General features: G+C 46.3%; 1 protein-coding gene across 1 annotated transcript; it reads right to left on the reverse strand.

Moving 5' to 3' along the window:
• Window positions 1-22142: 22142 nt before the first annotated feature.
• On the reverse strand, window positions 22143-27051 carry LOC149645953 (uncharacterized). Its single transcript, XM_089850426.1, has 3 exons — window positions 26982-27051; window positions 22564-23042; window positions 22143-22463 (listed from the first exon to the last, which is right to left on the reverse strand). The coding sequence occupies exons 1-3, from the start codon at window positions 27049-27051 to the stop codon at window positions 22437-22439; spliced, it is 576 nt and encodes a 191-aa protein (XP_089706552.1). The 3' UTR covers window positions 22143-22436.
• Window positions 27052-27781: the final 730 nt, after the last annotated feature.

A 27781-nucleotide genomic window follows, 5' to 3' on the forward strand; every position in this document is an offset into this window, starting at 1 on the left:
CGGTATATCGCAGCTTATAGCGTCGTGGCCACGGTATATCGCAGCTTATAGCGTCGTGGCCACGGTATATCGCAGCTTATAGCGTCGTGGCCACGGTATATCGCAGCCTATAGCGTCGTGGTCACGGTATATCGCAGCTTATAGCGTCGAGGACACGGTATATCGCAGCTTATAGCGTCGTGACCACGGTATATCGCAGCTTATAGCGTCGTGACAACGGTATATCGCAGCTTATAGCGTCGTGACCACGGTATATCGCAGCTTATAGCGTCGTGGCCACGGTATATCGCAGCTTATAGCGTCGTGACCACGGTATATCGCAGCTTATAGCGTCATGGACACGGTATATCGCCGCTTATAGCGTCATGGCCACGGTATATCGCCGCTTATAGCGTCGTGACCACGGTATATCGCCGCTTATAGCGTCGTGGCCACGGTATATCGCAGCCTATAGCGTCGTGGTCACGGTATATCGCAGCTTATAGCGTCGAGGACACGGTATATCGCAGCTTATAGCGTCGTGACCACGGTATATCGCAGCTTATAGCGTCGTGACCACGGTATATCGCAGCTTATAGCGTCGTGGCCACGGTATATCGCCGCTTATAGCGTCGTAGCCACGGTATATCGCAGCTTATAGCGTCGTGACCACGGTATATCGCAGCTTATAGCGTCGTGGCCACGGTATATCGCAGCTTATAGCGTCGTGGCCACGGTATATCGCCGCTTATAGCGTCGTGGCCACGGTGTATCGCAGCCTATAGCGTCGTGGCCACGGTACATCGCAGCTTATAGCGTCGTGGCCACGGTATATCGCAGCTTATAGCGTCGTTGCCACGGTATATCGCCGCTTATAGCGTCGTGGCCACGGTATATCGCAGCTTATAGCGTCGTGGCCACGGTATATCGCAGCTTATAGCGTCGTGGCCACGGTATATCGCAGCTTATAGCTACGTGGCCACGGTATATCGCAGCTAATAGCGTCGAGGACACGGTATATCGCAGCTTATAGCGTCGTGACCACGGTACATCGCAGCTTATAGCGTCGTGGCCACGGTATATCGCAGCTTATAGCGTCGTGGCCACGGTATATCGCAGCTTATAGCGTCGTGGCCACGGTATATCGCAGCTTATAGCGTCGTGGCCACGGTATATCGCAGCTGCTGCTTATACCGTCGTGACCACGGTATATCGCACCATATAGCGTCTTGGCCACGGTATATCGCAGCCTATAGCGTCGAGGACACGGTATATCGCAGCCTATAGCGTCGAGGACACGGTATATCGCAGCTTATAGCGTCGAGGACACGGTATATCGCAGCTTATAGCGTCGAGGACACGGTATATCGCAGCTTATAGCGTCGTGACCACGGTATACCGCAGCTTATAGCCTCGTGGCCACGGTATATCGCCGCTTATAGCGTCGTAGCCATGGTGTATCTCACCTTATAGCGTCTTGGCCACGGTATATCGCAGCCTATAGCGTCGTGGCCACGGTATATCGCAGCCTATAGCGTCGAGGACACGGTATATCGCAGCTTATAGCGTCGAGGACACGGTATATCGCAGCTTATAGCGTCGAGGACACGGTATATCGCAGCTTATAGCGTCGTGGCCACGGTATATCGCAGCTTATAGCGTCGTGGCCACGGTATATCGCCGCTTATAGCGTCGTGGCCACGGTATATCGCAGCTTATAGCGTCGTGGCCACGGTATATCGCAGCTTATAGCGTCGTGGCCACGGTATATCGCAGCTTATAGCTACGTGGCCACGGTATATCGCAGCTTATAGCGTCGTGGCCACGGTATATCGCAGCTTATAGCGTCGTGGCCACGGTATATCGCAGCTTATAGCGTCGTGGCCACGGTATATCGCAGCCTATAGCGTCGTGGTCACGGTATATCGCAGCTTATAGCGTCGAGGACACGGTATATCGCAGCTTATAGCGTCGTGACCACGGTATATCGCAGCTTATAGCGTCGTGACCACGGTATATCGCAGTTTATAGCGTCGTGGCCACGGTATATCGCCGCTTATAGCGTCGTACCCACGGTATATCGCAGCTTATAGCGTCGTGACCACGGTATATCGCAGCTTATAGCGTCGTGGCCACGGTATATCGCCGCTTATAGCGTCGTGGCCACGGTATATCGCCGCTTATAGCGTCGTGGCCACGGTATATCGCAGCTTATAGCGTCGTGGCCACGGTATATCGCAGCTTATAGCGTCGTGGCCACGGTATATCGCAGCCTATAGCGTCGTGGTCACGGTATATCGCAGCTTATAGCGTCGAGGACACGGTATATCGCAGCTTATAGCGTCGTGACCACGGTATATCGCAGCTTATAGCGTCGTGACCACGGTATATCGCAGTTTATAGCGTCGTGGCCACGGTATATCGCCGCTTATAGCGTCGTACCCACGGTATATCGCAGCTTATAGCGTCGTGACCACGGTATATCGCAGCTTATAGCGTCGTGGCCACGGTATATCGCCGCTTATAGCGTCGTGGCCACGGTATATCGCCGCTTATAGCGTCGTGGCCACGGTATATCGCAGCTTATAGCGTCGTGGCCACGGTATATCGCAGCTTATAGCGTCGTGGCCACGTTATATCGCCGCTTATAGCGTCGTGGCCACGGTGTATCGCAGCCTATAGCGTCGTGGCCACGGTACATCGCAGCTTATAGCGTCGTGGCCACGGTATATCGCAGCTTATAGCGTCGTGGCCACGGTATATCGCCGCTTATAGCGTCGTGGCCACGGTATATCGCAGCTTATAGCGTCGTGGCCACGGTATATCGCCGCTTATAGCGTCGTGGCCACGGTATATCGCCGCTTATAGCGTCGTGGCCACGGTATATCGCAGCTTATAGCGTCGTGGCCACGGTATATCGCAGCTTATAGCGTCGTGGCCACGGTATATCGCAGCTTATAGCGTCGTGGCCACGGTATATCGCAGCTTATAGCGTCGTGGCCACGGTATATCGCAGCTTATAGCGTCGTGGCCACGGTATATCGCAGCTTATAGCGTCGTGGCCACGGTATATCGCAGCCTATAGCGTCGTGGTCACGGTATATCGCAGCTTATAGCTACGTGGCCACGGTATATCGCAGCTTATAGCGTCGTGGCCACGGTATATCGCAGCTTATAGCGTCGTGACCACGGTATATCGCAGCTTATAGCGTCGTGGCCACGGTATATCGCCGCTTATAGCGTCGTAGCCACGGTATATCGCAGCTTATAGCGTCGTGACCACGGTATATCGCAGCTTATAGCGTCGTGGCCACGGTATATCGCAGCTTATAGCGTCGTGACCACGGTATATCGCAGCTTATAGCGTCGTGGACACGGTATATCGCCGCTTATAGCGTCATGGCCACGGTATATCGCCGCTTATAGCGTCATGGCCACGGTATATCGCCGCTTATAGCGTCGTGACCACGGTATATCGCCGCTTATAGCGTCGTGGCCACGGTATATCGCAGCCTATAGCGTCGTGGTCACGGTATATCGCAGCTTATAGCGTCGAGGACAAGGTATATCGCAGCTTATAGCGTCGTGACCACGGTATATCGCAGCTTATAGCGTCGTGACCACGGTATATCGCAGCTTATAGCGTCGTGACCACGGTATATCGCAGCTTATAGCGTCGTGGCCACGGTATATCGCCGCTTATAGCGTCGTAGCCACGGTATATCGCAGCTTATAGCGTCGTGACCACGGTATATCGCCGCTTATAGCGTCGTGACCACGGTATATCGCCGCTTATAGCGTCGTGGCCACGGTATATCGCAGCCTATAGCGTCGTGGCCACGGTATATCGCCGCTTATAGCGTCGTGGCCACGGTATATCGCAGCTTATAGCGTCGTGGCCACGGTATATCGCAGCTTATAGCGTCGTGGCCACGGTATATCGCAGCCTATAGCGTCGTGGTCACGGTATATCGCAGCTTATAGCGTCGAGGACACGGTATATCGCAGCTTATAGCGTCGTGACCACGGTATATCGCAGCTTATAGCGTCGTGACCACGGTATATCGCAGTTTATAGCGTCGTGGCCACGGTATATCGCCGCTTATAGCGTCGTACCCACGGTATATCGCAGCTTATAGCGTCGTGACCACGGTATATCGCAGCTTATAGCGTCGTGGCCACGGTATATCGCCGCTTATAGCGTCGTGGCCACGGTATATCGCCGCTTATAGCGTCGTGGCCACGGTATATCGCAGCTTATAGCGTCGTGGCCACGGTATATCGCAGCTTATAGCGTCGTGGCCACGTTATATCGCCGCTTATAGCGTCGTGGCCACGGTGTATCGCAGCCTATAGCGTCGTGGCCACGGTACATCGCAGCTTATAGCGTCGTGGCCACGGTATATCGCAGCTTATAGCGTCGTGGCCACGGTATATCGCCGCTTATAGCGTCGTGGCCACGGTATATCGCAGCTTATAGCGTCGTGGCCACGGTATATCGCCGCTTATAGCGTCGTGGCCACGGTATATCGCCGCTTATAGCGTCGTGGCCACGGTATATCGCAGCTTATAGCGTCGTGGCCACGGTATATCGCAGCTTATAGCGTCGTGGCCACGGTATATCGCAGCTTATAGCGTCGTGGCCACGGTATATCGCAGCTTATAGCGTCGTGGCCACGGTATATCGCAGCTTATAGCGTCGTGGCCACGGTATATCGCAGCTTATAGCGTCGTGGCCACGGTATATCGCAGCCTATAGCGTCGTGGTCACGGTATATCGCAGCTTATAGCTACGTGGCCACGGTATATCGCAGCTTATAGCGTCGTGGCCACGGTATATCGCAGCTTATAGCGTCGTGACCACGGTATATCGCAGCTTATAGCGTCGTGGCCACGGTATATCGCCGCTTATAGCGTCGTAGCCACGGTATATCGCAGCTTATAGCGTCGTGACCACGGTATATCGCAGCTTATAGCGTCGTGGCCACGGTATATCGCAGCTTATAGCGTCGTGACCACGGTATATCGCAGCTTATAGCGTCGTGGACACGGTATATCGCCGCTTATAGCGTCATGGCCACGGTATATCGCCGCTTATAGCGTCGTGACCACGGTATATCGCCGCTTATAGCGTCGTGGCCACGGTATATCGCAGCCTATAGCGTCGTGGTCACGGTATATCGCAGCTTATAGCGTCGAGGACAAGGTATATCGCAGCTTATAGCGTCGTGACCACGGTATATCGCAGCTTATAGCGTCGTGACCACGGTATATCGCAGCTTATAGCGTCGTGGCCACGGTATATCGCCGCTTATAGCGTCGTAGCCACGGTATATCGCAGCTTATAGCGTCGTGACCACGGTATATCGCAGCTTATAGCGTCGTGGCCACGGTATATCGCAGCTTATAGCGTCGTGGCCACGGTATATCGCCGCTTATAGCGTCGTGGCCACGGTGTATCGCAGCCTATAGCGTCGTGGCCACGGTACATCGCAGCTTATAGCGTCGTGGCCACGGTATATCGCAGCTTATAGCGTCGTGGCCACGGTATATCGCCGCTTATAGCGTCGTGGCCACGGTATATCGCAGCTTATAGCGTCGTGGCCACGGTATATCGCAGCTTATAGCGTCGTGGCCACGGTATATCGCAGCTTATAGCTACGTGGCCACGGTATATCGCAGCTTATAGCGTCGTGGCCACGGTATATCGCAGCTTATAGCGTCGTGGCCACGGTATATCGCAGCTTAAAGCGTCGTGGCCACGGTATATCGCAGCCTATAGCGTCGTGGTCACGGTATATCGCAGCTTAAAGCGTCGAGGACACGGTATATCGCAGCTTATAGCGTCGTGACCACGGTATATCGCAGCTTATAGCGTCGTGACCACGGTATATCGCAGCTTACAGCGTCGTGGCCACGGTATATCGCCGCTTATAGCGTCGTAGCCACGGTATATCGCAGCTTATAGCGTCGTGACCACGGTATATCGCAGCTTATAGCGTCGTGGCCACGGTATATCGCAGCTTATAGCGTCGTGACCACGGTATATCGCAGCTTATAGCGTCGTGGACACGGTATATCGCCGCTTATAGCGTCATGGCCACGGTATATCGCCGCTTATAGCGTCGTGACCACGGTATATCGCCGCTTATAGCGTCGTGGCCACGGTATATCGCAGCCTATAGCGTCGTGTTCACGGTACATCGCAGCTTATAGCGTCGTGGCCACGGTATATCGCAGCTTATAGCGTCGTGGCCACGGTATATCGCCGCTTATAGCGTCGTGGCCACGGTATATCGCAGCTTATAGCGTCGTGGCCACGGTATATCGCAGCTTATAGCGTCGTGGCCACGGTATATCGCAGCTTATAGCTACGTGGCCACGGTATATCGCAGCTTATAGCGTCGTGGCCACGGTATATCGCAGCTTATAGCGTCGTGGCCACGGTATATCGCAGCTTATAGCGTCGTGGCCACGGTATATCGCAGCCTATAGCGTCGTGGTCACGGTATATCGCAGCTTATAGCGTCGAGGACACGGTATATCGCAGCTTATAGCGTCGTGACCACGGTATATCGCAGCTTATAGCGTCGTGACAACGGTATATCGCAGCTTATAGCGTCGTGGCCACGGTATATCGCCGCTTATAGCGTCGTAGCCACGGTATATCGCAGCTTATAGCGTCGTGACCACGGTATATCGCAGCTTATAGCGTCGTGGCCACGGTATATCGCCGCTTATAGCGTCGTAGCCACGGTATATCGCAGCTTATAGCGTCGTGGCCACGGTATATCGCAGCTTATAGCGTCGTGGCCACGGTATATCGCAGCCTATAGCGTCGTGGTCACGGTATATCGCAGCTTAAAGCGTCGAGGACACGGTATATCGCAGCTTATAGCGTCGTGACCACGGTATATCGCAGCTTATAGCGTCGTGACCACGGTATATCGCAGCTTACAGCGTCGTGGCCACGGTATATCGCCGCTTATAGCGTCGTAGCCACGGTATATCGCAGCTTATAGCGTCGTGACCACGGTATATCGCAGCTTATAGCGTCGTGGCCACGGTATATCGCAGCTTATAGCGTCGTGACCACGGTATATCGCAGCTTATAGCGTCGTGGACACGGTATATCGCCGCTTATAGCGTCATGGCCACGGTATATCGCCGCTTATAGCGTCGTGACCACGGTATATCGCCGCTTATAGCGTCGTGGCCACGGTATATCGCAGCCTATAGCGTCGTGGCCACGGTACATCGCAGCTTATAGCGTCGTGGCCACGGTATATCGCAGCTTATAGCGTCGTGGCCACGGTATATCGCCGCTTATAGCGTCGTGGCCACGGTATATCGCAGCTTATAGCGTCGTGGCCACGGTATATCGCAGCTTATAGCGTCGTGGCCACGGTATATCGCAGCTTATAGCTACGTGGCCACGGTATATCGCAGCTTATAGCGTCGTGGCCACGGTATATCGCAGCTTATAGCGTCGTGGCCACGGTATATCGCAGCTTATAGCGTCGTGGCCACGGTATATCGCAGCCTATAGCGTCGTGGTCACGGTATATCGCAGCTTATAGCGTCGAGGACACGGTATATCGCAGCTTATAGCGTCGTGACCACGGTATATCGCAGCTTATAGCGTCGTGACAACGGTATATCGCAGCTTATAGCGTCGTGGCCACGGTATATCGCCGCTTATAGCGTCGTAGCCACGGTATATCGCAGCTTATAGCGTCGTGACCACGGTATATCGCAGCTTATAGCGTCGTGGCCACGGTATATCGCCGCTTATAGCGTCGTAGCCACGGTATATCGCAGCTTATAGCGTCGTGACCACGGTATATCGCAGCTTATAGCGTCGTGGCCACGGTATATCGCCGCTTATAGCGTCGTGGCCACGGTATATCGCAGCTTATAGCGTCGTGGCCACGGTATATCGCAGCTTATAGCGTCGTGGCCACGGTATATCGCAGCTTATAGCGTCGTGGCCACGGTATATCGCCGCTTATAGCGTCTTGGCCACGGTATATCGCAGCTTATAGCGTCGTGGCCACGGTATATCGCAGCTTATAGCGTCGTGACCACGGTATATCGCAGCTTATAGCTACGTGGCCACGGTATATCGCAGCTTATAGCGTCATGGCCACGGTATATCGCAGCTTATAGCGTCGTGGCCACGGTATATCGCAGCTTATAGCGTCGTGGCCACGGTATATCGCAGCCTATAGCGTCGTGGTCACGGTATATCGCAGCTTATAGCGTCGAGGACACGGTATATCGCAGCATATAGCGTCGTGACCACGGTATATCGCAGCTTATAGCGTCGTGACCACGGTATATCGCAGCTTATAGCGTCGTGGCCACGGTATATCGCCGCTTATAGCGTCGTAGCCACGGTATATCGCAGCTTATAGCGTCGTGACCACGGTATATCGCAGCTTATAGCGTCGTGGCCACGGTATATCGCAGCTTATAGCGTCGTGACCACGGTATATCGCAGCTTATAGCGTCGTGGACACGGTATATCGCCGCTTATAGCGTCATGGCCACGGTATATCGCCGCTTATAGCGTCGTGACCACGGTATATCGCCGCTTATAGCGTCGTGGCCAAGGTATATCGCAGCTTATAGCGTCGTGGCCACGGTATATCGCAGCTTATAGCGTCGTGGCCACGGTATATCGCAGCTTATAGCGTCGTAGCCATGGTGTATCTCACCTTATAGCGTCTTGGCCACGGTATATCGCAGCTTATAGCGTCGTGGCCACGGTATATCGCAGCTTATAGCGTCGTAGCCATGGTGTATCTCACCTTATAGCGTCTTGGCCACGGTATATCGCAGCTTATAGCGTCGAGGACACGGTATATCGCAGCTTATAGCGTCGTGGCCACGGTATATCGCAGCTTATAGCGTCGTGGCCACGGTATATCGCAGCTTATAGCGTCGTGGCCACGGTATGTCGCAGCTGCTGCTTATACCGTCGTGACCACGGTATATCGCAGCTTATAGCGTCGTGGCCACGGTATATCGCAGCCTATAGCGTCGTGGCCACGGTATATCGCAGCTTATAGCGTCGAGGACACGGTATATCGCAGCTTATAGCGTCGTGGCCACGGTATATCGCAGCTTATAGCGTCGTGGCCACGGTATATCGCAGCCTATAGCGTCGTGGTCACGGTATATCGCAGCTTATAGCGTCGAGGACACGGTATATCGCAGCTTATAGCGTCGTGACCACGGTATATCGCAGCTTATAGCGTCGTGACCACGGTATATCGCCGCTTATAGCGTCGTGGCCACGGTATATCGCCGCTTATAGCGTCGTGGCCACGGTATATCGCAGCTTATAGCGTCGTGGCCACGGTATATCGCAGCTTATAGCGTCGTGGCCACGTTATATCGCCGCTTATAGCGTCGTGGCCACGGTGTATCGCAGCCTATAGCGTCGTGGCCACGGTACATCGCAGCTTATAGCGTCGTGGCCACGGTATATCGCAGCTTATAGCGTCGTGGCCACGGTATATCGCCGCTTATAGCGTCGTGGCCACGGTATATCGCAGCTTATAGCGTCGTGGCCACGGTATATCGCCGCTTATAGCGTCGTGGCCACGGTATATCGCCGCTTATAGCGTCGTGGCCACGGTATATCGCAGCTTATAGCGTCGTGGCCACGGTATATCGCAGCTTATAGCGTCGTGGCCACGGTATATCGCAGCTTATAGCGTCGTGACCACGGTATATCGCAGCTTATAGCGTCGTGGCCACGGTATATCGCCGCTTATAGCGTCGTAGCCACGGTATATCGCAGCTTATAGCGACGAGGACACGGTATATCGCCGCTTATAGCGTCGTGGCCACGGTATATCGCAGCTTATAGCGTCGTAGCCACGGTATATCGCAGCTTATAGCGTCGTGACCACGGTATATCGCAGCTTATAGCGTCGTGGCCACGGTATATCGCCGCTTATAGCGTCGTGGCCACGGTATATCGCCGCTTATAGCGTCGTAGCCACGGTATATCGCAGCTTATAGCGTCGTGACCACGGTATATCGCAGCTTATAGCGTCGTGACCACGGTATATCGCAGCTTATAGCGTCGTGGCCACGGTATATCGCCGCTTATAGCGTCGTAGCCACGGTATATCGCAGCTTATAGCGTCGAGGACACGGTATATCGCCGCTTATAGCGTCGTGGCCACGGTATATCGCAGCTTATAGCGTCGTGGCCACGGTATATCGCAGCTTATAGCGTCGTGGCCACGGTATATCGCCGCTTATAGCGTCGTGGCCACGGTGTATCGCAGCCTATAGCGTCGTGGCCACGGTACATCGCAGCTTATAGCGTCGTGGCCACGGTATATCGCCGCTTATAGCGTCGTGGCCACGGTATATCGCAGCTTATAGCGTCGTGGCCACGGTATATCGCAGCTTATAGCGTCGTGGCCACGGTATATCGCAGCTTATAGCGTCGTGGCCACGGTATATCGCAGCTTATAGCTACGTGGCCACGGTATATCGCAGCTTATAGCGTCGTGGCCACGGTATATCGCAGCTTATAGCGTCGTGGCCACGGTATATCGCAGCTTATAGCGTCGTGGCCACGGTATATCGTAGCCTATAGCGTCGTGGTCACGGTATATCGCAGCTTATAGCGTCGAGGACACGGTATATCGCAGCTTATAGCGTCGTGACCACGGTATATCGCAGCTTATAGCGTCGTGACCACGGTATATCGCAGCTTATAGCGTCGTGGCCACGGTATATCGCCGCTTATAGCGTCGTAGCCACGGTATATCGCAGCTTATAGCGTCGTGACCACGGTATATCGCAGCTTATAGCGTCGAGGCCACGGTATATCGCAGCTTATAGCGTCGTGACCACGGTATATCGCAGCTTATAGCGTCGTGACCACGGTATATCGCAGCTTATAGTGTCGTGGACACGGTATATGGCCGCTTATAGCGTCATGGCCACGGTATATCGCCGCTTATAGCGTCGTGACCACGGTATATCGCCGCTTATAGCGTCGTGGCCACGGTATATCGCCGCTTATAGCGTCGTGGCCACGGTATATCGCAGCTTATAGCGTCGTGGCCACGGTATATCGCAGCCTATAGCGTCGTGGCCACGGTATATCGCAGCTTATAGCGTCGAGGACACGGTATATCGCAGCTTATAGCGTCGTGGCCACGGTATATCGCACCATATAGCGTCTTGGCCACGGTATATCGCAGCCTATAGCGTCGAGGACACGGTATATCGCAGCTTATAGCGTCGAGGACACGGTATATCGCAGCTTATAGCGTCGAGGACACGGTATATCGCAGCTTATAGCGTCGTGACCGCGGTATATCGCCGCTTATAGCGTCGTGGCCACGGTATATCGCCGCTTATAGCGTCGTGGCCACGGTATATCGCAGCTTATAGCGTCGTGGCCACGGTATATCGCAGCCTATAGCGTCGTGGTCACGGTATATCGCAGCTTATAGCGTCGAGGACACGGTATATCGCAGCTTATAGCGTCGTGACCACGGTATATCGCAGCTTATAGCGTCGTGACCACGGTATATCGCAGCTTATAGCGTCGTGGCCACGGTATATCGCCGCTTATTGCGTCGTAGCCACGGTATATCGCAGCTTATAGCGTCGAGGACACGGTATATCGCCGCTTATAGCGTCGTGGCCACGGTATATCGCAGCTTATAGCGTCGTAGCCACGGTATATCGCAGCTTATAGCGTCGTGACCACGGTATATCGCAGCTTATAGCGTCGTGGCCACGGTATATCGCCGCTTATAGCGTCGTGGCCACGGTATATCGCCGCTTATAGCGTCGTAGCCACGGTATATCGCAGCTTATAGCGTCGTGACCACGGTATATCGCAGCTTATAGCGTCGTGGCCACGGTATATCGCACCATATAGCGTCTTGGCCACGGTATATCGCAGCCTATAGCGTCGAGGACACGGTATATCGCAGCTTATAGCGTCGAGGACACGGTATATCGCCGCTTATAGCGTCATGGCCACGGTATATCGCCGCTTATAGCGTCGTGACCACGGTATATCGCCGCTTATAGCGTCGTGGCCACGGTATATCGCCGCTTATAGCGTCGTGGCCACGGTATATCGCAGCTTATAGCGTCGTGGCCACGGTATATCGCAGCCTATAGCGTCGTGGTCACGGTATATCGCAGCTTATAGCGTCGAGGACACGGTATATCGCAGCTTATAGCGTCGTGACCACGGTATATCGCAGCTTATAGCGTCGTGACCACGGTATATCGCAGCTTATAGCGTCGTGGCCACGGTATATCGCCGCTTATAGCGTCGTAGCCACGGTATATCGCAGCTTATAGCGTCGAGGACACGGTATATCGCCGCTTATAGCGTCGTGGCCACGGTATATCGCAGCTTATAGCGTCGTGGCCACGGTATATCGCAGCTTATAGCGTCGTGGCCACGGTATATCGCCGCTTATAGCGTCGTGGCCACGGTGTATCGCAGCCTATAGCGTCGTGGCCACGGTACATCGCAGCTTATAGCGTCGTGGCCACGGTATATCGCCGCTTATAGCGTCGTGGCCACGGTATATCGCAGCTTATAGCGTCGTGGCCACGGTATATCGCAGCTTATAGCGTCGTGGCCACGGTATATCGCAGCTTATAGCGTCGTGGCCACGGTATATCGCAGCTTATAGCTACGTGGCCACGGTATATCGCAGCTTATAGCGTCGTGGCCACGGTATATCGCAGCTTATAGCGTCGTGGCCACGGTATATCGCAGCTTATAGCGTCGTGGCCACGGTATATCGCAGCCTATAGCGTCGTGGTCACGGTATATCGCAGCTTATAGCGTCGAGGACACGGTATATCGCAGCTTATAGCGTCGTGACCACGGTATATCGCAGCTTATAGCGTCGTGACCACGGTATATCGCAGCTTATAGCGTCGTGGCCACGGTATATCGCCGCTTATAGCGTCGTAGCCACGGTATATCGCAGCTTATAGCGTCGTGACCACGGTATATCGCAGCTTATAGCGTCGAGGCCACGGTATATCGCAGCTTATAGCGTCGTGACCACGGTATATCGCAGCTTATAGCGTCGTGGACACGGTATATCGCCGCTTATAGCGTCATGGCCACGGTATATCGCCGCTTATAGCGTCGTGACCACGGTATATCGCCGCTTATAGCGTCGTGGCCACGGTATATCGCCGCTTATAGCGTCGTGGCCACGGTATATCGCAGCTTATAGCGTCGTGGCCACGGTATATCGCAGCTTATAGCGTCGTGGCCACGGTATATCGCCGCTTATAGCGTCGTGGCCACGGTGTATCGCAGCCTATAGCGTCGTGGCCACGGTACATCGCAGCTTATAGCGTCGTGGCCACGGTATATCGCAGCTTATAGCGTCGTGGCCACGGTATATCGCCGCTTATAGCGTCGTGGCCACGGTATATCGCAGCTTATAGCTACGTGGCCACGGTATATCGCAGCCTATAGCGTCGTGGTCACGGTATATCGCAGCTTATAGCGTCGAGGACACGGTATATCGCAGCTTATAGCGTCGTGACCACGGTATATCGCAGCTTATAGCGTCGTGACCACGGTATATCGCAGCTTATAGCGTCGTGACCACGGTATATCGCAGCTTATAGCGTCGTGGCCACGGTATATCGCCGCTTATAGCGTCGTAGCCATGGTGTATCTCACCTTATAGCGTCTTGGCCACGGTATATCGCAGCCTATAGCGTCGTGGCAACGGTATATTGCAGCCTATAGCGTCGAGGACACGGTATATCGCAGCTTATAGCGTCTAGGACACGGTATATCGCAGCTTATAGCGTCGAGGACACGGTATATCGCAGCTTATAGCGTCGAGGACACGGTATATCGCAGCTTATAGCGTCGTGACCACGGTATATCGCAGCTTATAGCGTCGTGGCCACGGTATATCGCAGCTTATAGCGTCGTGACCACGGTATATCGCAGCTTATAGCGTCGTGGCCACGGTATATCGCAGCTTATAGCGTCGTGGCCACGGTATATCGCAGCTTATAGCGTCGTGGCCACGGTACATCGCAGCTTATAGCGTCGTGGCCACGGTATATCGCACCATATAGCGTCTTGGCCACGGTATATCGCAGCCTATAGCGTCGAGGACACGGTATATCGCAGCTTATAGCGTTGTAAGGCATTATTTAGGCAACCTATAGTTGTTGAACCCTTGACCCTCCGAATGACATGGTTGTTTTCGAAATTCCCCTTTTTCTCCTGCTGGTCAGGGAAAAACTAGTTACTAAACGCAGGTGTCAGTGCACGGTCACCTTAGTTCTGGTTAGTTGGGCTTACTAAGATAACCCAAGCATTGGTGGGGTCGAGAAACTTTGTTTGGTATACCCGTTCCCCATCTCCAAGTTTAAGAAAATAATAAAAACTCTTTTGAGGCTGGCCAAGCCATAGTATTGTGTATTTTGAAAGTATCTCTTAACCATTGTATCTTCTAACCATTCTACTGTATGACCTATAAGATTTGTAAACCCCTAAGATATTAATCAAAACGCGTCTTGGATTTAACCAAGACCTAAAAAGTATCGATAAGAACAAGGTTAATCACTTGACTGAATGCGCAGATATTGAAACTTTTTTTTTAATTAAAACTTACATGCTTAAGAAAGTATGTTCCATCACCCTATTCTAGGACTGTTCACGAGCCGAGCTGAGCGAGCTTTTTAAAAGCTCGGCTCGGCTCGAGTCAAAAAAACGGCGGCTCGGCTCGAGTCGAGCCGAGCTGGGTCTTGGCTCGGCTCGAAAATGATCGAGCCGAGCCGAGCTGGCTCGATTAACATATACATGTTTTAAAAAAATTGCTACTACCAACGCCAAACTTGAGAATGACTATAAATGCCATCCCATGTTTAGGAATGTAGTGGTTCAGTAAAACCCGCTCGGTAAAATATGCTCAAGGTTAGAGACGAGAGATTTTTCCCACGCTTTATTTCCTGTAAAAATACAACGGAACGCTAATGGTGGAGAGAATAAAGACTAAAAGCAGAAATATATGATACACGAAGTTCACTTCAATAATGGTTAGTACCGTGGACATCATCTATGAGGAGAAAACCCGAAAAAAAAAACTTTGCAAGAGTGAAGAGGCGTGAATTTTTCCCCCTCCCGACGCTTGTTAGTCGCGAAGAGAAAAATTTTTCCTCTCGAGAGAGAACTGTGATAAATGGCCACTGCCAAGATAATCTGACGTTTCCTAGAAACGGCGGGATTCAACTGTATTTCGCGCAAGTGAGAAGCCGCTGCATAAGATACAACCATGATACGATTGTAAGAAAACCGGTTTTACGCACAATTTTCTCACTATGCGACGCTAGTGTTTTTATTTTCACCTCTCTGCCTCGCTGTTCGGGAGGAACGGTACCGTTTCTACCCTGTAAAAATACTTCATAGATGATGGCCGGCGCGAGGTAGGGAGAAGTGAACTTCGTGTAAAGTCATATATTTCTGCTAAAAGGAAAGCACTATATCAGTGACTAAGCTCGCGAGCCGGCTCGCGAGTCGGCTCGGCTCGATGCCTATTGGCTCGGCTCGGCTCGACCATAAAAAAGCTCGCTCGTTAATTAATCGAGCCGCAAAAGTGGCGGCTCGGCTCGGCTCGAACTCGGCTCGCTCGTCACGAGCCCGAGCTGGCTCGAGCTCGTGAACAGTCCTACCCTATTCCATTGAATAAACTTACTTTACTGGTAGTAAATTTTTTCCCTCTCAATAATTTGAAAAATTTACTTATCTCGGGTTTTCGAGCACAATTCCATTCCCCGAAAACATTTTATAACTACATTTATTATCACTTTTAAGAGAGTACGTGTATGACATTGTGTCGTTAATAGGTTGCTAACAACATATCCCCGTTCATGCCCTGAACGCTCCATAGTGAAACCTTTTGTTAATTTTAGTGCAAATTTCAACAATGGCAGCACATTCAACATGGACGTTATGATTTTTACTCTTGGTTAAACTGACTTATGTTAATAGACCACTTCGACATGGAAAGACACGGGGGTAAAACTTTGCCTTCCATCTCGCTCGAGTGAGTCGAGTCGATGGAAAGATCATAAATAGAGCAGAGACGGCGAGGGGTGAAACCCCCCCCCCCCTCCCATATGTCCCGATACTAAGGATTGACATCTCTTTTTTACGTAAAAAGGGTCTATAGCAACGGTACGAGAGACAATGGTCAAACGGTTCTGCCATGGCGTTTCTATGGTTCGCAAGCAGTAGGGGCGTGCATGATATTCGTAATTTTTTGATTTTCTTTGTTGTAATTGTTAACTTAAGTGTGGTCGTAGCCTGAAAATTATGACTTGGTTATTTTGAAAAATAGCCCGCGTTCACCGAGTCGCGTGATCTACAACGCTGTGGCTCGACTCTGCCACTTAGTCTGTATATCTTCAGGAACAAGGATAATGCATTAACGGTTTTTAAAGGAATATGGGATTTTTAAACTTGTCGCTGCGAATCTTCCTATAGTAAATGTTGTATTTCTAGTAGCCCCAGAGACTTCTGGTAGCACTTTTTATGCATTTGGTAGAACAGTTTTATAGAAATTGAAATGGTAGAAGATATTTATAAAATAAGATTTGTTCGAATATTTAAACTTCAATTTGGTCGAATTATTTCGTAGTTGTCCTATTTCAAGGCGAGGAATGCTCTCAAAAACAATTACTATTTGCTGACGAATACCTTAAAAAGTAATTCACACAGAATTCTCGAGCAGCTTAACGCGTAATTGAGTGGGCTATTGCCTTGGTGACGGGGCCAGCGAAAGACAAGGCATGAGAATGGCACAAGGCGTACTTCAATCAAGGGGGGTATACATCCTCCTTGTTCGTATCGGGCGCAGCAGAAGCTAAAGCAGACTACCCTAAATCGTTTTGTCATTGTTACGTGTAGTTACTAGTTATAAGGTATTTTTCCACACGAAAACTCTTAAAAGTGATAATAAATGTAGTTATAAAATGTTTTCGGGGAATGGAATTGTGCTCGAAAACCCGAGATAAGTAAATTTTTCAAATTATTGAGAGGGAAAAAATTTACTACCAGTAAAGTAAGTTTATTCAATGGAATAGGGTGATGGAACATACTTTCTTAAGCATGTAAGTTTTAATTAAAAAAAAAGTTTCAATATCTGCGCATTCAGTCAAGTGATTAACCTTGTTCTTATCGATACTTTTTAGGTCTTGGTTAAATCCAAGACGCGTTTTGATTAATATCTGTTACTTCGGTCTTAATTTTTATTAATTTTGCGTACATGTGGTGGTAAATTTATTTCAGTGCTCATTCCCGCATGCTGCAGAAAAGGAAATAGTTTGTCATTCAATAGACTGAGAGCTAGTAGCTAAGGGGACGTCACATCAATATTTTTAGTCTTAATTTGAGCTGATGAAGTAAGATATACGAGGGTGTGATGTCATGACAAAGATTTTAGTTTGACTATTTGTGATGAACCCAGACCAGAATATACCAGTTGCTTTCAGGCTAATTTTGAACCCCATTTCCAATGTCATTGTGTCAACAACATCTTATTCAGAACGGATATTTCTCTTAACCTTTACACAAGATTCAACATATAGAATACCATCTTTTGTGGTGCTCTAACTTTAACCTAATTTAAGAAAATAAAATGGTAAATTTTTTTGTTAAAAATGACATGATTAAATAAGACAACTAGCAATAATTTGCCAATATAATATTTTGTAGTATTTTGGAAAAGATGGCAATTTCATAATAATTTGATATACAATAACAGGAATACATTTAGCCATTCAGTTTTAATGCAAAGGGCCCCTCCTTTGGCGCGTCTTAAAAAGATTTTCTCTTCTGTATAGTGTGGTAGTTTGGCATATTTTATTTTTAGCTCTGTCCTTAAGTACAATCTTAATTGGATTTAGCCATTGGGATAGATGATAAATGATTAGCCACCATACTAGGGTAGTCTGGCAATGGAACTGTGCTTAGATTTATCATTCAATATAGGAAATACCGGGACCAACAAATTATTTACTAGTATTTATGAAACTAATGGCAACTATTTTACCTTTGATAAATAAAGTCAAATGAGAGTTACAGTAGTTTATTGATGTCAAATAATAGTATTATTTATTTTATAAAATATAAATTGTAACTTTTTAAGGTTATGGCTGTTCAATAATTACTTTCAAATCATTAAAACAATAAATTGCTTTAAGAATATTTTGGTTAAACTTTTTGTCAAGGTTTAAACACGCATGATTATTTTATTGGAATGTGCTAAATATTTATTTTAAAAACACATTTGGATTGATAATTGCTACGTTTATTTATAGCACGCAATTTGGAATTGAATTTCCCTGGTTGTTATTTATTTATGGTATTCATTATAATTATTTTCCAGTAAATAAAAATTTTGTTTTTCACGTTCAAAGCTAATAGTTGCGTTTTTTTTAAAGGGTTTCATTCATAGCTTTAGAAGGAAAATTATTTTTGACACCAGAAAGGCTTTTGAGAATAATTAGTGATTGCGTCCTGGCTGGCAAAAAATAGACCTTAACAGGGAAAAGCTATGAATAACTATAATTAATTTTAACTGAATCTAAAATGTAAGTTTCACTATGAATACATGAGAGGGATTAAAAAAAATGTTCAAAGACAGTCATACGTGAAGGTTGGACTTAAAAAAGTGTGAAAAGTTCAACATTAATGTTAGAGCACCAATAATCATTTTGTTAATCTCTCAAGTGAATAATTCAATGATCCAAAAATATTTATACACATTTAATCCTAGGACTGTAAAATTGAGAATATATAATAGCCAGAAAAATAGTAAGCATGGGTTTTAATGTTAAATTATTTGAGGTATAAAAAAGGGAAGGGGGAGTTTGTTAAAATACTGCTAATATACTTAAAGATGCTTTTTAAAAAGGGTAGTGATTTGTTGGTGTAGAATCTGCAGTTTAGCTCAGAGAGTTAATGAAGCGCCTTGTATTTCGTTAGTGACATCTTCAATCCAGTTGATTTATTTTTTTTTCTATATTTCATACTATTGAACTAAGATGGCGTTAGTGGTTAATGTCGTTAATTGGTAGCTTTTTTTACTGGTTCCATCGCGCTTGGTTTTGTTTTATTGATGTAGAGTCTGCAGTTTAGTTCACAGTTAATGAGGAGCCTTGTGTTTCACTATTGAACTAAGATGGCGTTAGTGGTTAATTTCATTAATCGTTAGCTTTTTTACTAGCTCCATCGCGCGTGATTTTGTTATGTTAATGTAGAATCTGCAATTTAGTTCAGAGAGTTAATGATGTGCCTTGTGTTTGGTAGCGACATCTCCAGTCCATTTTATTTTGTTTTGATATTTATTACTTTTGAACTCAAATAGCATTACTGTTTAACGTCATTAATTGGCAGCTTTATTTTACTAATTCCATCGAGCTTGTTTTGTTTGGCAAACGTCCGTAAAATAACGTTCATAAGGCGTTTCGATGGAAATTTAAATTGAAGTCCAAGGTGATTAGGCGGTTAATCACAGTTGGGTTTTTTAGAGTTACGAGTGAAGTACTTGAGGTTTAATCGGATGGTGAAGGAGGGGGATTTGGGGTATTTCACCACCCGCGGACACGGGGTAGTCAGTTCCTGTAGGGTAGGCATGCTGACAAGTCCCTTATTCCCTCAAAACTTTGTCGCCCAGAAGCTTGGCTTACAGGAGTGCGCCCAAACTCCCAACATAGTAAAGTACATAATTTTACTAACAAACCATTGCTGTTCTAAATTTTAATAACGTTGAAGCAACTTTTGTTCAAAAAAGTTTTTTTTTTAGCAAAATCATATCTGTTATGAACTTCTATTGTGTTGATGAACTTGAAGGCAAGGCTTGCCAAGCCGTTATATAACTATGCAGGGAAATTAAATAATTGACACGTATTATTTGGCCTTGGTACAGCTTGACGTTCTATAGACACTCACTCAACAAATACGAGGGTTATTTCTTTGAATATCTTTGCTGTTTTTAATCCAAAGTCGCTCTCATTCTTTGCACACGCCAGTCTAAAGTGTCTGTTGTTTCGGCATAGAAGTTGAATATTTATATTTCTTGATCTGTCTATCGAAGTCTTGTGGTGTTGTTTTTTATAATGATGATGTTCATATTTTTTGGCTGTGTAGTTTTAACCTTTTATTATACTGGTAAAGGCTATGATGAATTATCTTTCTGTTGAAGCTTAGCAGCTGGCACGTGTTGATACAATACGCTTGTAGTTGTACGAAAATAGTCTTTAAATTGCATGTTTCAAAGTTGAACATATGAACTGCTCGTAGCATTTTTGTCGAAATAATTTTGTTCTTCGATATATTAGTTATGTAAAGGGGCGGAGGGGGAGGAGGCGAAAGAAAACTTTACCATTTACTGGCTATTATATGTTCATTTAAATATGAGATTTTGAGGGTCAATTTTTATAAATTTTGTCAGGCAACTCTTAGCTTTAAGTTTGAAAACAGTGCTGCTAGAACATGACAATTATTGTTTTGCGCGTGGGTTACCAAAGGGACAATGAAAAGGTTATAAAATTTTGAAGAAAAAAAATTATTCCAAAAGGCTTTGCAAATTCTACCCCTGTTGGTTTTAATCAATGCCACCCGTCACTCAGACTACTCCAGCTGGTGAGAAACACATAGAGAATATGCAAAACTTCCTGGAATATTAATTAAAAAAAATGTTTTAGTTATTTTATTCACACGGGTAATGTAATATATATATATATATTTTTTGGTAACCGAAATTGGGGAAATAATTCTCAAACTTTATAAAAACAAATTATCCAACAATAGTAGGATATTAGTTAGTGGGACAAATTAATAAGTTCATATGGCTATTAAATACTTTAAAATAAATTTTTGTTAGTGGTATTAGATTGGGTCGGGTACACATTATTGATAAGTTATACAAAGAAAAGGTTATATTAATAAATAATATTTAAACACAAAATCTTCGCTACAGGGGTTGAAATTAAAACAGTATGATATTAGATTAAATTAATTTTGTTTATAAAATCTCGTGGACTTTTTTTGGAACGGTTTGAAATTGTTAATGCAAAAAAAAAAATTATGAGCGTCTTAATGTAAAAAAAAATATAGCGCGCTTAAAAGAGAAAAATGGTAGTTGCGAAACTGATATTTAGAGAACTCTTGGAATATATTAATTTTAATCAGTATTTATTTAAAATTTGTGTACGAGTGTCTAAATCTCAGTTCCAAAAATCTGTTCAATGTTAACTAATAATATGAGTTTGTCTCAATAGTAACACCAGCTTATTAAAGAATTATATTTAATCACATAGCATTACCAACAGGGGCTACGTTTTTAACTTGTTTTTATATAAAATACCATTGGGGCAAGGCAAAACCCTTCACTAGAAAATTTAAAAATTAATTCAAGAATCATCGCCTTTTTTCGTAACAATAGCATGGCCCTACAATCCTCCTTCCCCTCCCATTCACGGTTATTATAGTCTGGGCAACATCAAAATTTATCTCGAACCATTGTAAACCTTTAACTTGCTCGAGAATTAACAATTTTACCCAATCATAAATTACTTTAAAGGGAATATGAAACTATTAGTATATCTTCGACAGATATGATGCTCCTTTCTGGTACGAATATTGAAATTTTAAGCTTTACCCGGGGTAAATTTGATATGGATTCTTCAATCACGTTAGATCCTTTAATGTGTCTGGACTCTTTCCAAGAGCAGAACAGTGACGTCAGTCAAGTTACTGACGAATCTCTCCCTTTTTCTGATTATTGCATCACTGACCTCGTACCAGCCGTTGTCTTTTCTCACAAAGTTCACATAATGTCCCTCGGCCAACGATTGACCTTTATGAATAATCACCCCTTTAGTTTTAAAAAGCATCTTGCTCAAAGTGACATTTTGATTTTCAAAACTTGATATTTTGGTCGAAATCTTAACGGGACGACCATCTTTGTAATCACCACGGAGAAGACACAAAAATACGTACTTCCCGCTGGATATCAATACATCACGCTCTTGTATTTTTGGGTTGTTACAAAATACGCATGGCACCTCTGTTAATCTCATCCTTTTTTCTAAAGATTTCCAATCAATTTTATCTCGGTTTTCTAGTGGAAGATTGAAAATGTTGCTTTCAACAATATTTTCCGAATTTTGTTCAACTTGACATTTGGGGCATTTGGTAAAGTTTCGCGACTTTGACCAAAAAAGATCTTTTAGAGCCTTAGAGTAATTGGCTTCCATTTCTTGACTTAGTGTCGTCAAGAGCACCATCAAAAATTCACTGGCGTCTTGTTGAACGTTTTGCGTAAAATGATTTCCGACAGCCATTCTCAGTTCCAACCCTTTACGACTGAAACTTCCTTGAGAACTCTCGATGTCGTTTATCGTGTCATGGAGGCAACGTAAAACTGGTTTTTCAACGAATGATCCATTGTAAGATTTAACCAATTCTCTTAATTCCGGCACTAATATGAGTAGTTGCAAAACGCTATTAGAATAGCACGTTACTTGATCATCGTTAGCTAAACCTTTCAAGGGAAAACTATCCAAACTCTGTTGGGCTTTCCTTTTCTTCTTCGGTGTTTCTTCACATCTCACTTCCTCGCCTTCTAAAAGGATTTTAGATAGTGTAGGCGCACTTCTTTTCCCACCTCTACTTTCTTTCGACTCCGTTATTTCCAAAAGAGGCAGATCTGGCCTATATTTTTTGCGAAGCCTGTTATATTCCATTATGGCTCGTCCATCCGCCTTAATTTTAGTCGGATCGAACTGTAATAGATGGAGTCCGGCTAAGGACGTCACTCTCGATAAAGCGACGTACGCCATGCCCGTTCCAAATAAATTCGGACCCAAATCCATAATGGCGCATTTTAAACTCATGCCTTGGCTTTTGTGTATCGTAATTGCGTATGCCAGGATGACGGGAAACTGGGAGCGCTTAACGTAATTGTTTGTCATGAGCAAAAATTTGACGCAAATTTTCTCAACTAAAAAGTCAGTGTTAGCGTTGTCGTTGTCGTTATTCGGTTCGCGATCTACTCTGAGAAAAATACCAACAACGTTTCCTTGTTCGTCCTTCTTGAATCCAGTTACAAAACCCATCGTACCATTTACAACGCCTTTTTCAAAACTGATATTCCTTCTGACCATTATACGGCAGCCAACGCAAAGAATTAACTCGCTCTCCAAACCGCCCGTTTTGGACGGTTCGTTTTTTAGACTTTGAAGTCTCCTCAAAATGTTTTTATTCATTTTTTTTCCATAGTCAGCGAGTCTATCCTGGCAAGGAATGACTTCAACTTTCTCGCCGTTTTTTCGCAGCATTTCGCCGTTGAATTTTTCGCACATGGCTAATTTAGGCATCAAACAAATTGGGCGAAACCCTTCATTGGACAGTTTAATGAAAAGGTCCATAGCCACCTCGATGTTTTTTCCTCGAGCAACCAATCTACTTTCTAAGGTTGCAACATCAGCTTTAGAAATATTCCCAATTCTAACTCTGCTTAAAATGTCGCCGTAACTTTGGTCGTTGGCTTGTCTAACATTTTGCGTTAGTTCATCGTATTTAAAAAACTTCCAAAGATCACTTCCTCCGATGCAATTGAATCTAAGTCTGGCTTCTTCGGAAGTGATTTTGATGAACGCGGGATTTCCTTGAACCGGAGGCAATTGGAAAAAGTCTCCCAAAACAAGGATAAATACAACTCCACCAAATGGTTGGTTCATTTCCCAAAATTCGTTAAGCCTCAAGTGAACGTGAGTCAGTAACACCGACGAGACCATGGAAATTTCATCAATTATTAACAATTTTAAATTTCCCAAAGTTTCTTTCATAATGCTCATATTGTCAGAACTTAGGGAATGGTATTCGGCAATACGCCCATGATCTACCGGCAACATTAGTAATCTGTGTAATGTTACGCCATTAACATTCAACGCTGCCAAACCCGTTGGCGCGGCAATTGCCACGCTAGCAGGATTTTGAAAGCGTCGCCTTACTGCGTTGGCGAGAGTGTCGATAAGAAACGATTTGCCAGTGCCACCAGGTCCCGACACAAAAAGGCACTTGTTTCCAGATTTTTCTCCCTCTTGGGAGAAGTGATCCATGATGTGATCATATATTCGCCTTTGATCCGAGTTTAGTAACGCCACATTGTCATCATCAGTCTCGAAATTGATTTCCATGGCAGCTTCCACATCAGCCATCGCGTGTTCAGTTTCGATAACAATTTATTTCCCTTGTAGCGCATTTTCATCGTCCTCACTTTCTCCCTCCGATACTATGGTTTCTAGCTCTTTCGACTTTTTAGAAGCCTTCCGTTTCTTTTCAACTTCTTTGGAAACCGACAGCTTCTCGTGATATTCTCTCATGTCTTTTAACACCGAAAGCGAGTTTTCGAAAGCATCGGCGTATGTTTCAAAATCGCCCAATAGCTCATTTTCGTCACGCCACGGTTTGAAGAGGATCAGTAGAGCGTGACAATACTGTTCTTTCTCCTCCATCGGGTCGTGAATAAAGTGCTCTATTATGTATGGCTTAATTCTCTTTCTCATGAAACCCAGATTGTTTTTCAACTGGATGACATTCGCATTTTTCTCGACACCCTCGGAGCGCATGGCATAATCGTAAAACTGACCAAATTCCCGCAAACTAAGATTTTCCAAGCTGTCGGGACGATTCGGATACTTGTCGTCGACGAACCCTTTTTGGCAAGTGTCCTTGCTTTCGGGGTCAGTTTCCCTCAAACGAGCGAGTTCCTTGTAACCTTTCAAAATTCTCGATCGGTTTTCTTTCAAGTTAGTGTTTATAAATTTAGTGATGTCAGACTTGTTGTAAAGGTCTTGGCCCAGCATCATATCGAGAGCTTCATAAATTCCTATTTGCTTGCACGTCAAAGATTTCAATCTATAGGCAAATAATTTTTTGGACAAACTTTCGTTGCCTAACTCGGCAAAAGTTTGGTCCATGTCAGCCCGGTCTCCCTTTGTCACGTAAGCCGTAACATAGTTTGCCACTATTTCCGATTTGTCAGCGACAAATTGCAAATCCATGTTGGCTTTGGAAGCCAATAGTAGCGTTGGATTATAATCATTTATTAAATCTTCGTGCTGTTTTCTCGGCAAGTCGTACAACCGTTTTTGCACCTTTTTCATCTTACGGTGACGAGTAACTGATCTAACGGAATTCATAGTCGCTACGTTTGTTACGTTACGAGGGAAACCGTAACGACACACTCTCGATCCTTTTTTAGAATTTTTCACCTTCTTGTAACAACTGGAGGTGCATTTGTGAAATTGAAATTTTTTTACCAGCCGGTGCAATTCCGGACTTATCGATGCGCTTGGCATCGAACACGTGACGTGTTTTTGCACGTAATCCAAAATAGTCTCGGGCGAAGAAGTTCCAATCTTTGGAGCGTCCTTGGCCCACAAAAGCATGTGGTAGTGAGGTAAACCACGAGATTGGTATTCAACCCGCCAAAAATGATGTTCTATCATGCCAAGAACTGGATTTTGCTTACACAAGACAAAGTTGTTTAGCAGCGACCTCACTTTGTTGTGAAAGTGCAAATTTACGCTAAGCGGATCCAAATTCAACAATTCAGCCACCGTCATCGACTCTATTCCTGGAACGTCTGAATTCACTTTTCTCAAGTGATCGTGAAGTTCCAAGTCATCGTATTCGGCTGGATTAAAAGTCAAGAGCCAGGTTGGAGGACCAAATTCCCGAATCATCGCTAAAACGGATCTAAGGACTTTATACCAGTAGTCCTTAGTTCCTCGAATATGACCCAAGAAAGTAGCTAAATTACTCTCAAGTTCTTTATCGCCAGATTCAACGCGACTTAGCAAATTTTCAACCCCAATAGGCATGGGTTTTTTTACACGAAGAACGTAGTTCAAACTGCTAGAAATCGCTTTCATTTCGCATTCTTGATAAGAATGGAACAGATAGGCGTAATCTCGTCTAAAAATTGGACTCTTGTTCAAAAAACGGGATAAACGATACTCGGTTTCCGTTATTTTCCCAAATGGTCTATCATCGTGCTTGCCAAAGCGACCCTTAGGGAACAAATGAACAAAGCTCATGTATTCCAAGTTTTTGTCCCAAGTGCTAACTATCTCGGCTTCGACGCGCTTCATTTGGTAAGCGCCCAGTAAATCTTTCGGTGGTTGAACGTTCACTGGATGAATAGAGTAATGATCGTACAGATCATTGGCTTCACCCTCAGATAGTTTTCGCAACAAAGCCTCGGGCTGTGTTAAAATTTTGAAGGCGTTGCCTGGTGCAAGCCTAGACTGATTTTCATCCTGCTCCTGTATGTTCGAAGCGTTTTGGTCACCTTGGACGTCGTGACTACTATCCGCTGGCCCTTCTGTTTGAAGCGCAGCGGAAGCGCGTGTCAACGCATCGGATACATCATTAATTAACGCAAGTGGATCTGTTACGCTCAGTAATTCTTCGGGAGTCAATGAATTTTCATTTCCATCAATTTCTTGCGTGCCACAAATATATTCCTCATTCATTGTCGAAATATCAATGTCTTTGTAAAAAGGGTTTATCTTTTTCAGCACACTGAATGCTTTCAACACTTTTTCGAGGCAAACAACCTGTTGCCAAACTTTTTTGTCCGCTGTGGGAACGCCATTCACCAAGATATGCAGTTCGTGATTTTTGGGCAACGTCTTGGGAATCATCTTCAAATTTTTCTCCACGGGTATTGGAAGATAAATTACTCTTCCCTTCAAAGCTTTAACCGTGCCAAATTGCATGTTGGAGTTGGTTTTGGTGCCTAACCGCACCACAGTGTGGAAGGCCTTCACAAGCTGAATTAAAACTTTCTCAAACATGTTTAAACTGGTGACATCTGGTGGAGGATTGTCAACCGCCAAGTTGTTCAGAAAACTTCTGTTGGGAACTTTACCCTTTCCCAAATCCGTAGCGCAATAACGACATAGTAGCATGTCTGCTTCTCTCGTGTCGGAATTATTCATTATCCAGCCAGCTCTTAAAATCAGATAGGCCTCGTTCTCAAAAACAGCTCTGTTTACCAGTTTTTCTACTGCTCTTAAATCAGATTTTTTCAGTAATCTTAAACAGCAGTCGCAGGGCGTGTCGTGAAACTCGTTGGTGTTTAGCATTGCCCGAGCGAATTGATTCTCGTAAAGACTCAAGATTTCACTTTCATCGAGACTCGGCCGAGGAGCGTTAACGCTTCCTTCGAGAGCATCGTTTTGTTCCTTATTTAAATTTTTCCCACGTGTAGCAAGGGTTTTCCTTAATTCCGCCATGACATTCGTCACAGACTCGTAATCACCACTTTCAATTTCAGTTGAGATTTTAGTTAACGCGTTGAGTAACGCTTTGACGTGATAAATATTATTCAGAATATTTCTAATTCCCGAATAGTTGGGAGCCAGTTCAGCAAAGCACGCAAATAACTTTGGCACTCTTCGCTATCAGCGCAGTAAGCAGTGTGTCCTAGGAACGGAACTATTCTCACAACTATTTCGTCTCCATCTGGTGGTATAGACACGTTTGACTTTTTTCAAAATTCTTTTCTTAATTCGCAAAGGTCCAAATCAGAGTCAAAAATTTTAGTCAAAGATTTTTCATTCGCATTTGCAACTGTGTTTACGAAAGCTAGTACTTTTGCAATGGCTCGAGTTCGAACATTACAAATATCACTGCATTCCCAATATACAGTTTTGTTTTTGGTTTCAA

The sequence above is a fragment of the Phalangium opilio genome, unplaced genomic scaffold (assembly GCF_054372755.1).
Source record: "Phalangium opilio isolate 3A_F unplaced genomic scaffold, DU_Popi_V2 ptg000090l_1, whole genome shotgun sequence".
Taxonomy (NCBI): domain Eukaryota; kingdom Metazoa; phylum Arthropoda; class Arachnida; order Opiliones; family Phalangiidae; genus Phalangium; species Phalangium opilio.